The sequence below is a fragment of the Quercus robur genome, chromosome 5 (assembly GCF_932294415.1).
Source record: "Quercus robur chromosome 5, dhQueRobu3.1, whole genome shotgun sequence".
NCBI lineage: Eukaryota > Viridiplantae > Streptophyta > Magnoliopsida > Fagales > Fagaceae > Quercus > Quercus robur.
This window is the reverse complement of record NC_065538.1, coordinates 84414606-84430251: the sequence shown is the minus strand read 5'-3', so window position 1 is coordinate 84430251 and position 15646 is coordinate 84414606. Positions and strand designations below refer to the sequence as shown.

Here is a 15646-nt window from a genome sequence, read left to right as displayed (position 1 = left end):
CTTGATTTAAGTGTATACAATATTATATGTTTATTAGTTTATAAATATACATGTATATAAATATTATTATATAAACATCATATTGGAGTGTATAATTTTGTAAATTAAGAGTCATAAAATATCAAATTATTATTTGTAATTTTTTAGTAATAAAAAAAATTCATTTTGCTGTAAAATTTCACATATAATTTATAACAATATAAGATTATTGAATGTAATATTTATAAGCTCAAAATAGTTAAGAGTCCGTTTGAATTGAGAGGGAGAAAGGGGGAGTAGAGTAGAGTAGAATTGACTAAAAATTAGTTTATTTTCAGTTAACTCAACTCTACTCTACTCCTCTCTTTCTCTCCCCTCTCAATTCAAACAGACTCTAAGATTGGTGAATCTAATTTTAACATGTGATTAATTATTTTACATGTGCTAGCTATAGTTTGTTATATTTTTATCTCATTGTCTTTACACATGATAGTTACAATTTGCTTTATGATTTTAACACATGTGATTAATTGCTTTTACCCATGTGTTACAAAGGACTGTTTAGGGAAGCATATATAATTAGCCAAGTTTGACTATTGTAAACTCGACTTTAGAATTGGATGAAAATTTTATTTTAAAATCAGAGGTGAGATTAGAGTTTCTTTCTCTCAGCTCAATGTATATTCACTGAGCTCCTCTTCCAACTTTTCTGGCGAAACCTTGAAAAAAGACTTCCAGTGCCAAAACCAAAAACAAATTAAACACATCCCTCCTCCTTCAAATAATACATCATGGGATTTTAGACTCTATGATAAATTACATGCCACTTCAGTTATTCTAGGAGCACCCCCAAAATATTAGATATGCTGGATCTCCAATCAATACACTGTAACAACAGAAAAATAATTGATTTCTGATTGTACCATCTTTTGCCCCCACGTCTTTGCTAAGCGTAAACCTACATCTATAGCGTAAGCCTGTGTTCGGTTTAGCTTTGTTAGCATCCCAAGCCTTCACTGGTTTTTGATTTTTAAACAATTCGATAGTTATATTGGGGGAGTGGGTATTTGAACTCTAGATGTTTCTGTTTAAAATGCTAAAAAATGTTAATTAAGCCACGAGGCTCTTGACAAGCCTTTACTAATCAATCATTATTAATCAATTTTATAAACTCGTTTAGGCATCTCAATTTTAAGCCAATATTTAGTGGAAGTATAACTAAAAGCCAAGAAGATGCCTCATAATAAAACCTATTTTAATGGTCTACTTAACAAAGTAAAAGAGATTATTCTCAGAAATCAACCACATGTTCACATCCAATATTCTATTTTAAAACCTTTGAAAACATCATGAATCAATCACCCATGAGAGGGAAAATAAACCGTTCCATTAATATTTTACTATATGTTTTCTGTTTGTATTATGTACGTAAAGTAAAATAACATAATATAATAGTTTTTTTTTCTGTTTGTATTATGTACATTAGCTAATATGTTTAGAACAGAGTTTGCTTTCATAACTAAGGATAACAGAGTTTGCTTTCATAACTAAGGATCTATCTGCAGTCAAGTGCCAACATAGGGTCCACGAGCAGAGGTAGGTGGACCGTACGAATATCGCCACTCTCCACAAGCTAAGCATCTCTCCAAATTAACACTGTTGTCTAAGGTACAAAATTTGCAGGACCAAACCTTGAAATTAGCAGTCTCCTTGTGCTTAGGTGTTCCACAGGCTTCACATATAAGAGCCAAGGGCTGCAATAATGTAGCAATATTGTTAGAGCATCAGCGCGCACATCCAAAATGCAATGGTGACACATGCACACAAGTGCGTATGCACACAAAATTTCATGCCGGTCTTAACAGGCAACAATAATGTATCTAGAAAAGACTTGAAAGAGTTGTTTGTACCATAAATATTAAACGAATTCCTTCCAATCATTTTTTATAATAAGTTTCGACCTAAGGGATAATTCTTGGTTGATTGAAAGAACTCCTTCCACTCATTCATAATCTGAAGACACAGTAACAAGAGAACATTAACAAGTGTCTTAAAGCTAATTCTATTATCCAAGCATTAATTTGGCAATGTCAAATGATGCCAAGGTAACTTGAGAGCTTGAATAGGCTTGTTAGCAGATCATAAGTCTTTATTTATTACGTATTCTGGCATTAATTGCTTTCTAATCAGGTTTCTTTAATTTTATTTATTTAGTTTCAATCGCTTTTAAATGTTAAGAGGCAATTATTATTGGTTTATTGGGTTTTTTTTTTTTCTTCTGGATTTTGTAAAGTAACTGGGTTTTATATGGTGTCTAGGTGTGCCCCTAATCGCAGGTAAGCTCTCTTAGCGTGGATGCAAGCCTCCCATTGATAAGATTACTGTTTGGACTAATTGTTGAATGGTCAAAAACCTATCATTTGCTGGTAGGTTACAACTTTTGCAATGTTATATAGCATCCATAGATTTTGGACTTCTATCTTCATTCTTCCTAAAAGGGTGATAAGAAATATTGACCACAAATTCAGTTCCTTTATTTGGAGGTGCTAAAGTGGCTTGGGAGTTGGTATGTTCTCCTACAAGGAAAGGGAGGCTAGGGCTCAACAGAGTAGAGGACTGGACTAAGGTGTACTAAAGCATATTTGGAATCTCTTTATTTAAGCTGGTTCATTGTGGGTTGCTTGGGTTTATACCCATTTGCGTAAAGGTAGGAGTTTTGGGGCAGTTACCACTCAAAATTGATCTCAGGGATAGAGGAAAATGTTGAGATTGAGAACTCTTGATAGCTCCATGTTGAAGCATTATGTTAGTGATGGCAAGGCCTTTTTTTTTGGGGTGTGTGTGGGGGGGGGGGGGGGGGGGGGGTGGGGTGGTGTGGGTGGCGCATGACTGATGGTACCCAGATGCTCCTTTGGTTCTCAAATATGGGCTAAGGGTGGTCTATGATGTTGGAGCAAGGTCTAGTAGTATGGGTTCCATTCAAAGCAAACTTTTTGATATATATATATGGGGTTTCCATTCATCAAATAGCTCCTTAAAAATAACTCCAAAAACCAAATAGTATTCAAGGATACTGCTCACAGCCATTGTGAAGCCCCCAAATCCCCAAGTTTTCCCCTTTTGTTTTTTTCTCCAAACCCTGCTCACTTTTCCTACACTATTAAAACCCATATATTCCCTAATATTTTCCAACCTTTTCCTGCCCAAATTCTAACTGTAGCTCATCCAAAAACCCCATAACAAGTTGCTGTCCAGAAATTTTAGATCAGATTTGGCTTCGTTACCCTATAATTTGCAAAAAGGCTTTGATTATTTTCCTCCTCTCCACACCTAATCAAGATTAAAAGATACAGGCAAGCCAAAAGTAATACCAGTCAGTCCAGTCCCATGCAAGGTCACAAGATCAAATCCTAGAACAGGCATGGATTAAGAAGACAATTAATGATTTTAACAAAGTTACCTCAGCTACTTGAGAGACAATATAGTAGATGGAAGAAGTGTCAAATAAAAACTCAACAACTTAAACAACAACTAGGCCTTAGCCCCAAAAATTTTGGCAACTATAACAATTGCATGTATGTGAAAATAATATTAATCAAAATAATGAAATTGAAAGATAATGCCTGTGGCTACTATGTGCCAACAATGTTAAACAAGATTTAAAGAAAGACTACCTGATTTAAAAGAGTACATGTGTTGCATTTCCATGTTGCTTGACCATCTACTGTCTCCTGACCAGGTATGGATGCCATAGGGGAAGTTCGGGTAGATACACCATCAGAAAATGTCAAATCTATTGACCTTTCAGAAGGCCCTAAAGATGATCCAATACCTTTGTCCAAGTCAGTGTTACTCTCCAAAGATTTGGACCCACACCATAAATCATCATGTAGTCTCCTTTCTGCAGCCATGGCTGCAGCTTGTATAGGGCTGAGAGCAGCCTTAATGTTACTATCACCACCTACACGGTTAGGTCCTGATGGCAAAAGAGCTCCACGCCGGGCTCTGTTTTCTGCTGCAGCCAAGGCAGTCTGCCGCAAGGATGCCAAAGGGGGTTGATAAGAAAACCCACCCAAACGTCTCCCAGGAAGATCAAATCCTTTCCCAGTGCCTGTAATCCCTTTAGCTAACAGTTCGTCACATTCCTGCAGAATAGCTTGGGGGCAATCAATTAGGTGATGGATAAAATATCTACAAAAAGTTCATAAGACAGTTAAGAAAAAACTAAAATACATGATAGTCTAATGACATGACAGGATTTTAATTTATCAAATCTATCAGCATGCTCCAAATAATTCCAACACAAAAAATTACAAATTAGAGTATGGCATACATTATTTCTGTTAACATTTGAAAGAAAAATTACTCACACCACCCCCCCCCCCCCCCCCCAAAAAAAAAAAACCCCCCATTTGAAAGATAAAGGAATATGTTCATGCATATAGTCTACCAAATCTGAAGGGTAAAGAAAAGCAAAAGGCCAAACACAAATTTGGATATCAAATAATCATATATTGTAAGTCTGATTGCTAAGTGATTTTTCTCCTTTAGGAGCTTGAGTTAGTAGTCATCCAAAAAAAACCATGTAGTACCCTTCAATATACAGAGTTCTATATTTTGAAATGACACAAAGAAATTCAATGATTGTTTTGCTGATTTTATTTCAACATAGATTTGTTTTTTCCCCATTGAAACAAGTTCCTACAATTAATGGAAACCTATATTCGAAGGGAAATTTGATGTTTATAAATTCTGTACCAAAAACAAAAGGCAATTGATGGTGTTGGACTTCTCAAACACCCAGCAGAACAAACTTCTGTCTTGGGGGAGAAAAACACTGCAAAAACTAAATCATTTCTGACAGAAATTGACTTTATAAGTGATTTGAAGGTGTTGGCACCTCAATACTAAATACTTTCTTTTTGGGGGGGTGGGGGGGAGGGAAGGTGTTGGGGACACCATGAGCTAAAAAGGAGGGGAATTAAGTGTAAACTACACAGAAAGTATTTTGATAAACGAGGTTAAGAAGGAAATTTGGTCATAATGATTCCCAGTGACCCTGTAAATAAACAAGCCCAAGATATGTTCAGATGGAATTTGTCACAAGGGATACTAAATTAATAACACAATTGTGCTAATACCTATGCCTCGGTCATCTTAGCAAATGAGAATTTTTCCGCATTTTTGTTGCTACCATGATTAACCCTATCGTTAAGATGGTATTTTGCAGTCAAGTGGCACTTGAGCAGTTAAAGTATAGCTTTCAATCATAACAGTGTAAATAATATGTGTATCCTCATTTTATACCAGAAAGCATTTGAGACAATCAAATTGGAACATTTAAAATTGATTAAAACACAAACTCACTTTCTCTCTCAAGTAGGCTTTAGAATTCTACCGAATTCCAATCCAATGCAGTAGAAATGAGTGTGTGTCCGTACACATGTTCATGCTAGTGTACATGCGTATGTAATCTGACTATAAAATGAACTGTGATCTATACTTGGTGGAAGATTTTCGAGTTCTAAACACTTATAGTTAAGGCCATAAATCTCCTAACTCAAAACAATTACCAAAGATAGTAATTTAAACGATAGTATTATCTTTAGCATGAACAGGAAATAAAACAATCACCTTTCTAATTTCATCCAAGAGGTTGTAAAAATCAGTGTTGTGAGGGCCATACTCATTGTGGCAAAGCTCATGAAGCATAGTATCAAGAATCTGTTCATAAGGGAAGAAATCCCATTCTCTGTTTGGCCTCCGCAATCTAAGCTTAACCTCAGCACCTCCTCCTATGTTCAGCCCTAGAAGTGACGGATTGGCAGGACTGCATTTTAAAATTCTTCATGAGAAAAGAAATATACATAGTTTTGATAAATAATAAAACTTCATTGAAAGAAAAAATCAACTACAAATAGCCAAAGCACACAGGAAGTGTGCTGAGGAAAACATAAAAACAAATAAACTAAGATGCATAGAAAGTACAACTATCAAGCAAATCAGGTAAAGAAGCGAAATTGAAAACACCCGATGTGTTTGCCCACCCAAGCAAAGTCTGCTAAAAAAATAGCTTCAGCTCATGAATTGATCTTTCGGTTCCTTAAAAAATCTGAGTATTCCGCTCCAGCTAAATGCTCCACATTAGCAATGAGGGATCATATTCCAAAATATTAAAGCATTAATCACACTTTACCACCCAAAGTTTAATAATTTTTGTTCTTTATTCCTTAATCTAATATATTCATACTGCAATGAAGGTTGCAACATTGTTTTTCAGGAATACTTTAAAGATAAATTGCAACTTTTTTTTCCCCAATATTATCATTTACTTACACCTATCAAAAAAATTGTAACTTTTTTCTTTTCTTTTTGGGTGGATAGATTTGATAAGTTTGAACCTATGGCATCCACTCTATAATGATTGCTCGTTACCATCAGTCTAGACACCAGTTGGTTTTGAATCTTTTGATTTAACTGAAACCCATGTAACAGAAATTGAAACATGCGATTTTATAACGATTTTGGACTAAACTTTTACTAAAAAAACAACACACATGTTCAAAAATCGAATTCGACACACCCACAGGTAAAGAGAACAAGAATATATATATATATATATATATATATAAAATAAAAAAATAAAAAACAATGGAAGGGTGAGAAAAAAAGTGAGTACCAGAATTCAGAAAGGATTTTGACTTTCCATTTACGTTTACGCATGATTGGTTGAACTTGTTTGGCTACTCGCTCAAGAATTAATCTGGCTTCATCCTCCCCAATCTTCTTCAGAGGTTTGATTTCCCAAACCTTGTTAAGATCATTAAGCTCCATGTTTTTTGGACTGGACTAGAACCAGAGCTGAAGAAACAGTTGTACACTCCAAAAGTTCTTTGCCTTATTATATCTGCATTAATTAAGAGAATTCATGAGTGTTCAAAGTCGATGTAGAAAGAGAAAATTTTGATAAAGAGATAGAATTAAAAGAATAGATTTTTAACCTGTAAAGTGGGTTCATACTTTTGAACCACAAGAATGTATGGAGAGAATATCAGATTGTTAATTTACAACAAAGAGAGATATTCAGCAAAAAAAAAAAAAATTTACAACAGAGAGAGAGAGAGAGAGAGAGACTATGGCCTTGTTTGGCTGTATCTGGGATAAGGGAGAGAAGGAGAAAATATCATTTTTGCGTTTGTATTATGGGTGTGTATGGGTCGGATTGAGGGGATTTTTTTACCTAACTCACCATGGTGAGTAAAAAAAAATTCAACACAACCCAACCCAACCTATCACATAAGTCCAACCCAATCCAACCCACATGGGTCGAGTTGAACCCATGGATTTAACAAATTTTTATTATTATTATTATTATTATTAAATTAAGTAGAAAAAAATATAAATATTAATATATTAAAAAAACCTAAAGATTAGTATCAATGTAACTTCTTAAAAGTAAACAACACTAATGACTAAACAACAATAGTAATTTATTTGGATTTGTGTGAACTAATTGGCTTTTATATTGGATAGTAATAACTAATTATTTAAAGATATTTATTAATTATATAATATTATATATATATATATATATATTTATATTAAATTAGTATTAGTAGGCGGAATCGAGGAAATGCTTCTCTACCGTTGGTTTTTTTTTTTTAATTATTAAATATATATAAGTGCCCTACAACTGATTTTTTTAAAAAAATATATTAAATATATAATATATTTTAAATATATATGAATGGGTCGGGTCGGGTTTGTAATTTTATGACCCAAACCCAACCCGACCCACTATAAAAAAAAAAATTTGTAACCCAACCCAACCCGCCCGGTTAGGTCGGATTAGGTTGAGTTTGACGGGTCGGGTTTTCTGCACACCCCTAGTTTGTACCCAAAAACACATGTACAGATTTATGAGTATTTTCTTAAAAGTAAGAGTTAAGAACACAATTTATTTTACAATTTATTTGCCACAACTTTAAGGGGTACTATTTGTTCATCATTTAAACATAAATCTACAATTTTTTATTTGCCAATCACACTCACAATCTAATCTATTACGTCACAGCTGTGATAAGAAGTGAAAATTTGAGTTTTTTTTTTTTTTTTTGGTGCCATTTAGCATGATTTTAGCAATTAGTTAATTGCTATGTTTTTTTAGTAAACTAACATTTTGAGTTTTTTAGACTCAGAAGGAACTCGATTCTCATACACTCGATTTTGATGCTTTGACAGGTTGATGTGGATATTTCTATACACACGTTGAACTTGAGTCTTAAAGATTTGAGTTCTATTTTTATAGATCTAGAGAAACAGAGAATAAGAAGAGCAAAAAGAAAGAAGAAAAAGAAGAACAATGGCAGGAACTCAAGTCATAGAGACTCGAGTTCCACATGGATTTTTTGTCCACATCAAATTGCCACAACTTGGAACTTGAGGCTTACAGACTCGAGTTCCTACATTGAACTCGAGATGCTAGTTTGCAAAATAGTTTTGAAAACTTGACAACTAATTAAATTGTTCCAAAAGTAATGCTAAATGGCAAATTTCCCCAAATTTTTATGGTCCTAGACTAAATTGTAAGTTACAAGAACCATTTCAAAGATTAATTATAATTTTATAAATTTAAAATTTTAACAAGAGTCTTGTAAGTTGTAACTTAATTAGCATCTCATAATATTTGTAATGTAGACATTGAAGGTTCAAAACTCCAATTATCGAATCATCCAAAACAAATTTATTTAATAATTTTAAATAATGAAACACTTTATTAGATATAGAAAATTAAGTTTTAACACATAATCTTTTCATTTTTAGTCAAGTGAAGTGGGTTAGAATTAAATATAACAAATCAACATTTTACTTGATACTAATAGAAATGTGCATTCAACCCATCAACCTAATGAAATCAACCAAACAATACCTCGATTTGAATTTTTGTGGATTAATTAGTTGGATTGAGTTATAAATATTTTTATGAAGCTTGGGTAGGATAGGTTTAGGTTGGCAAAACTTTTAATTCAACTAATTTGACCTAATTTGGGCTATTATTAGTTTAAAATATATATATATATATATATAATTTTTAAAAGTTTTGTATTTATTTTGGATTTTGAGAGTTTGCTTAAATTTGTTAATTTGGTTTATTTTGATATTGATTTGATTTTGATAAAATTTAAATATTAGAGTTAATTATGTAAATAGTAATTATTTATTAAATAATAAATTTAAATAGTTGAATAAAAATAGAATTTTTTTTTATTAGATATGATAATTTAATGAATTAATTCAACCCAAGTAAATCCAACATAATCCTTGGGTTGGTTTTTTAAGAAGCCTAAAGGTAGTGGTTAAGGTTGAGTTCTTTTTCTTTAAATCGATCAAGTTTTTGGGGTGCAGTTATATAGGGATCAATTAAAAAAGTACTGGCAAAAATGCAATTTACACCTACTAGCTTTGCCTGAAAATCATTTTGGTTCTTAAATTTAAAGTTAGTCATTTTAGTCTTATAAGTTGAAGTTAGTCTTTTTGGTCTAATAATTTTACCCCAAAATCATTTTAGTACAATAAATTTACCCAAAAAAATTATTTTAGTCCTTTAAGTGGTCATTTTGACTTTTTTAGTGATTTTTGGGCAAAATTCCAGGACTAAGTGAGTCCTTAAAAAGACTAACATGATTTTTAGAGAAAGTTACTCGACTAAAATAACAAACTTCAAACTTATACGACTAAAGTGATTTCAAAGCAAAGTTACCAAACTAAAATGACCAAATTCAAATTTAAAGGACTAAAATGATTTTTGGGCAAAATTAGTGGATATAAATTGTATTTTTTTTTCATTAGGTTGTGTTTTTTTTTATATGGAGAATAACTGTAGATGTCCTCCTTGGGGTCAATTTTTCTGATTGTGTTCTCTGCCGTGATTGGGTAGAGCTATTCCTATTTCGCCCATAAGGACATTGCGTTTTATGAGAAGGCCTTTTAAGAGGGTTAAGATTCCCTATTCAGCCTGTCACCATGGAGTTATTAGATCATCTACATTAGCTCAGGCCAATTAGCCATGAATGTTTGGTATGTCCTGATAGAGTGTATGACAAAGATTTCATATGCATAAATCTTTTTGGCCTTCGTCCATCATAAGGCTAAGAGCTTCCTTGCCCTCGTTTAAAGTATAAAAAGACTGGGAACGAAATTAGGAATTTTGGTTGAGGGGACAAATTATGTATTAGTTCAAAATCAATAGAAATTCAAAATACATACATACATGATTAGTTGAGATAGTTTTTAGTTTTCAAAAATGATAGCTCCAATATGATTAGGTGACACACTTAAAACTTTCTCACAACTTAAAAGCTCTAAAACCTTAAGCATTTCTTACCTTTATAGTCAAAAATTAATTTGTAGATAGCCTAAATAATTCAAATATTGACGGAATAATTTTCATATTCTCATGTTTAAATTTGAATAAAAGAATATATATGTTTAGTGGTACAAAAAGTCAAAAACATATTTTATTTTGTTTATATTAACGTTATTTTTATCTAAATAATTTGTTCAAAAAATAATTAAAAATTTCATATGCCTGTGACACTTTTAGATTTATTTCATAATAATATAAAATAAATAGTAAGTAACAGTTCATCATACTACTAATAAAATGAAAATGATAAAAAAAAAAATCAAATTTGAATGTGAAAAAAAAAAAAAAAAAAAACATATAAGCACCATAGTAATTTTGGACATCTCTTCAATATATAAAATTAGAAAAAATCTAGTATTGATCCTATCCTAGCATCCAACACCATTTTCCAAGTTACTGATAGTCCTGACACAAAGAGTGCTACAAGATGTCATTCTTTATATATGCCTTAGGATTGGTAGAGTACTTAAAATCCAATAACGAAATTTAAACTCCAATAATGGAATTCTGAACCGTTTATTATGGAGGTTGGTCATTCTTTTTTCCACTAAATGAACAAGTACTGCCATTAACACAACTGAAAGGTTAAATGAAAAGGGAAAAGAAGTATTGTTAAATCATTATTTTTTATTTTTATTTTTATGGCGTTTGAATCATTAATTACTGAGTTAATTTCACTTGATCTATAGGAAAATTGTTAATCTAGGCATGAATTGAATAATATACAATAACAAAAATAATAGCATTTTACAAAACTTGTTGCTTGAGTAAGTATAATGTAGATTTTGCTTTTCATAAAATTTAGTTCACTATGATTTGGAGAGACTCTAAACCTTTTAGAGCCTAAAGACTAAAGTGTATCTTGCACTTATAGTTCAAAATTGATCCTAATTAATTTAAATATTAATGGAATAATTTTTCATATACCCTCATGATTATATTAATTTGAATAAAAAGTATCGTATGCTTGTTGGTACAAAATAAGACAAAAACATATATGCTCTTTTTAATGTTTATGTTTATGTTTATGGTACTTTAATTTAAATATTATATTTAAAATATAATATAATTCTATTATACCAAGTTCATAATTCATGCCACAATCTAGCATCATCTAAACTAGTTCCTTTGCATTGTTTTACTCTTGTGTGCATTTTTAAAAAAACTTTTGGAAAAATTACTTAAATGATTATGTAATTGTATAATGCAAAAATGCAGCAACAAAAATCACTATTTTTCAATGAATACATTTCAGTGCCTAAAATTGTTTTTTGGTGCTAAATGTTGTGTTATAAATAAATACACCTCAAAAATCACTTTTTGGTGGAATACATTTCAAGGCCTAAAATTGTATTTTGGTTCCAAATGTTGTATTATAAATAAATACATCACAAAAATGAGAATAATCCATTATAATTTTAGCATCAACCCAAAATATATTTTTTATTTGTTCCTTACTATCTAAACGTATTGCATAATGAAATGATCAATTATCAATAAGTTGGTTGTTTGTTATTGAAAGTATCTTGTTAAACTACCTTGTTTACGATATACTATGAGCGTACACATTAAACTTTACGATAGTTATAGTGATATAAGGCAGGAAACATGTTCCTCTTAAAAACCACCATGGAAGCCTATGTAAAAAGTTACTACTGAGGAAGCACTATTGCTGAGGAATACTACACCAACCTATTTACCACAACTCAGCCAAGGAACATGGAAAGGGTGTTGGGGGTAGTCGATAAGGTTGTGACTCAAGACATGGCTCACTCACTAACACAGCCTTACACTGAGGAAGAGGTGCGGGTGGCCCTATTCAGTATGCATCCATCAAAATCACCGAGTCCAGATGGTATGTCTCCTTTCTTTTTCCAAAAATATTGGCATATTGTCGGGCATGATGTAACACTTGCTGTTTATCCATACTGCATTCTGGTAAATGTCTGAAGAAAATGAATTTTACACATATTGTCCTTATTCCTAAAAAGAATGGCCCACAATATATCACGGAGTTTCGTCCCATAAGTTTGAGTAATGTTGTTTCACGGATTATATCCAAATTCCTAGCTAATCGAATAAAATCCATGTTACCCAATATTATTTCTGATGCCCAAAGTGCATTTATTCCTGATAGATTCATTATAGATAATACTACTGTTGCATTTGAAATGCTCCACTGTATGAGGAGCAGGAGGAAAGGAAAAACCGGTCATATGGCTGTGAAACTAGACATCAGCAAGGCTTATGATAGAGTGGAATGAGAATTCTTACGCTAGATTATGTTGAAGATAGGGCTGCCTGAACAACGGGTGACTTTGTCCATGGAAACAGTGAAAATAGCCACATATTCGATGCTCATTAATGGGGAACCAAATTGTTTAATCACACCAACCCGCGGCATTAGGCAAGGCAACCCTTTATCCCCATATCTCTTCCTGCTCTGTGCTGAGGGGTTGTCCTCCCTGATCCGAAAGGCAGCAGATACAAATAGGTTGAAGGGTATTTTCTCTAGCCGAGGGGGAGTACGTATTTCCCATCTCCTCTTTGCAGACGATAGCCTATTATTTTGTGAGGCAAAGATTGGAGAATGTCGCCAATTGCTGGATATCCTTACACAATATGAGGAAGCCTTGGGGCAGGCTATCAATAGAGCGAAGACCACTCTCTTTTTTAGCCAAAATACAAACCGAAGAGAAAAAGAAGCAATTCAAAACTTGATGGGTGCACAAGTCATGACAAACTGTGAAAAATACCTTGGATTGCCTATGGTTGGGGGTAAGTCCAAAGTAAGCACCTTCAAGGGTTTACAGGAGAGGATAACAAAAAAGGTGATAGGCTAGAAGGAAAAGACCATATCAAAGGCAGGAAGGGAGACTTTAATCAAGTCAGTGGCTCAAGCAATTCCGACCTACTCTATGAGCATCTTCAAGATCCCAAAAAGTGTGTGTGAGGATATCAACTTGGTCTTGGCAAAATATTGGTGGGGACAAACAAAGAGTGAAAAAAAGATCCATTGGATTAACTGGAAGAGACTATGCACGCCAAAAAATAGGGGTGGCATGGGGTTTAGGGACATTCATGCCTTCAACCTCTTGCTAGCAAAACAAGCCTGGTGCTTGGTCATCAAATCTCATTACTTCTTCTATCGAGTCTACAAAGCTAGATATTTTCCCTGGTGCTCTTTTATGGATGCTGTGTTAGGCCACAATCCCTCATTTGTGTGGCGTAGTTTATTGGCTGCAAGGGATGTAATTCAGGAGGGCTCCATGTGGAAGATTGGAGATGGACAGAGTATCAAACTAACTAGCAACAACTGGCTGCAACACCCCCTTCTCTTCAAGCCTGGAGCTAACACTACTCTGAAAGTGGGGGACCTCATCCACCACAAATCCATGCAATGGAACCGACCCTTGATACAGGCCACATTCATGCAAGCCACACAAAATGACATTCTTCGCATCCATCTCAGTAACACACGGATAAGAGATAAGCTTTACTGGAAAGAAAACAAAGCCCAGCGGTTTACAGTTAAAACTGCCTATCACGTGGCCTTACGTTTGCACCGAGAGGTAGGAGCTAAGCACTCCACGATAGGGGAAGAAAAGAGGTTTTGGAATAGGATTTGGAAGATGAATGTGCCATCAAAGGTTCGGAATTTTGTATGGAGGGCGTGCAACGATATTCTTCCAACCCGCACCAACCTATATCGTAAAAAAGTTTATACAGACCCACTGTGTGCTATATGTGAGCAGACCAATGAAACGGTCGGACATGTGCTCTGGGGATGTCCCATGGCCAGAAACGTGTGGGCAATGTCTCAAGGACGGCTGCAGAATTGTGGAGCTGTGGTGCAGAATTTTTACAACTTGGCCCGACAGTTGGAAGATAGGCCCACAAGGAAGGATATGGAGACTTGGGCGACGGTGGCTTGGTCCATCTGGAACGCCAGAAACAGGTTTTGCTTTGAGGAAAAACAATCCCAGCCAAAGGACAGTCTTCAGGCTTGGTCCATCTAATGCAGGACTACCAGCATTGGAATAATCATCTAGCTGAACCAAACTAAGCAACCGAGTGCGCAGTGATGGGGACACTACGTGTTCAACTCCTGGCCATCATAGCTTCCTTTTACTTTTGCTTGGTTTGTACCCTTATGCCACGAGGAGGCTTTGGTTATTAGTCCTTGTCTTTTGTATACTTAATGGGGGTCTTTTTCAACCCCAATATTCAATAAAATTTCTATCTTCACAATCAAAAAAAAAAAAAAAAAGTTACTACTGAACCTAATAAAATAAACACGCCCCTAAAAAAAGACATAAATATCATTAAATTGTGACTCATTCTTTTGCGTAATGTCCTCTCATAAATTAAGGACGTTAGCAAAAATCAATTATTATTTACTGTATAATATATTATAAAAATTAATATTATGTAACTATATAAATAATAAATTATATGACAACCATGATAACGGGTTGAAGAAAAAATATTAAATATATAATTTTATATTATTAGCGTTTCATGGTCATGGTCATAGCCTCAACTCAATTCAACAAAACCTTTAAAAATTAAATTTGTATTATTCTCTATCATTCAAGTTCAACAAATTTATGAATAATTATTTTTATTTTAGAACCTCGCCAACCTTGCCAACAAATCCTCCACTTTCCCCCAAAATAGCCCCGGCCCCATCCCCATCCAACTGAGTGAATACTAATTAATGCATTAATAAGAAATAAAAAATAAAAACTCACCTATCAAGAAAAGGAAGAAGAGGACACCTTTAGCTCGCTGTACTTGAGAGACTAATTTGTAAATAGCTTAATTAACTCAAATATTGATGAAATAACGTTCATATTCTCATGCTTAAATTTGAATGAAAATAATATATATTAAGTGGTAAAAAAATAATATATATTAAGTGGTAAAAAAATAATTTTTTTTAATGTTTATGTATATGTTAATGTTACCTTTATTCAAATAATATGTTTTTAAAAAAAATCAAAATTCTATATATCCATGACACTTTTAGATTTTTAATTGTGTGCAAAAATAAATAGTAAGTAATAGTTGATCGAACTACCAATAAAAGGAAAATAATAATAAAAAAAATTTGAACATGAAAAAATAAAACACATTTAATTAAGCACACAAGTTATTAGTAACTATGAATTTTAATTTATGATGAAGTATTTTATATTAGAAGATTCATTTATGTTGGTTCAAAAAAGAAGTTTCATT

General features: G+C 33.2%; 2 protein-coding genes across 4 annotated transcripts; one reads left to right on the top strand and one right to left on the bottom strand.

The window, feature by feature from the left end:
* Positions 1 to 1329: 1329 nt before the first annotated feature.
* Positions 1330 to 7129, bottom strand: LOC126727479 (DNA-dependent metalloprotease WSS1-like). Of its 3 annotated transcripts, none has more exons than XM_050433155.1 (5): positions 6981 to 7129; positions 6659 to 6886; positions 5614 to 5809; positions 3654 to 4124; positions 1330 to 1733 (listed from the first exon to the last, which is right to left on the bottom strand). In XM_050433155.1, the coding sequence occupies exons 2-5, from the start codon at positions 6811 to 6813 to the stop codon at positions 1545 to 1547; spliced, it is 1011 nt and encodes a 336-aa protein (XP_050289112.1). In that variant the 5' UTR covers positions 6814 to 6886; positions 6981 to 7129; the 3' UTR covers positions 1330 to 1544. The 3 variants fall into 3 exon arrangements, with proteins under 3 accessions (XP_050289112.1, XP_050289113.1, XP_050289111.1); XM_050433156.1 differs by having other exon boundaries at positions 7000 to 7103; XM_050433154.1 differs by lacking the exon at positions 6981 to 7129 and having other exon boundaries at positions 6659 to 6960.
* A 4995-nt stretch (positions 7130 to 12124) lies between these two features.
* On the top strand, positions 12125 to 14424 carry LOC126728863 (uncharacterized). Its single transcript, XM_050434619.1, has 3 exons — positions 12125 to 12343; positions 12697 to 13183; positions 13610 to 14424. Exons 1-3 carry the CDS (start codon positions 12125 to 12127, stop codon positions 14422 to 14424), a joined length of 1521 nt encoding a protein of 506 aa, XP_050290576.1.
* The last annotated feature ends 1222 nt before the right edge of the window (positions 14425 to 15646 follow it).

Coding starts and splice junctions, on each gene's coding strand:
- LOC126728863 (XM_050434619.1), top strand. CDS start 12,125: ATGGAAAGGGTGTTGGGGGTAGTCGATAAGGTTGTGACTCAAGACATG. Junction 12,344..12,696: donor TTTATCCATACTGCATTCTG/GTAAATGTCTGA, acceptor ATTATGTTGAAG/ATAGGGCTGCCTGAACAACG. Junction 13,184..13,609: donor TGGATTGCCTATGGTTGGGG/GTAAGTCCAAAG, acceptor ATGCTGTGTTAG/GCCACAATCCCTCATTTGTG.
- LOC126727479 (XM_050433155.1), bottom strand. CDS start 6,813: ATGGAGCTTAATGATCTTAACAAGGTTTGGGAAATCAAACCTCTGAAG. Junction 5,810..6,658: donor AAAATCCTTTCTGAATTCTG/GTACTCACTTTT, acceptor TTTAAAATGCAG/TCCTGCCAATCCGTCACTTC. Junction 4,125..5,613: donor TCTTGGATGAAATTAGAAAG/GTGATTGTTTTA, acceptor GCTATTCTGCAG/GAATGTGACGAACTGTTAGC.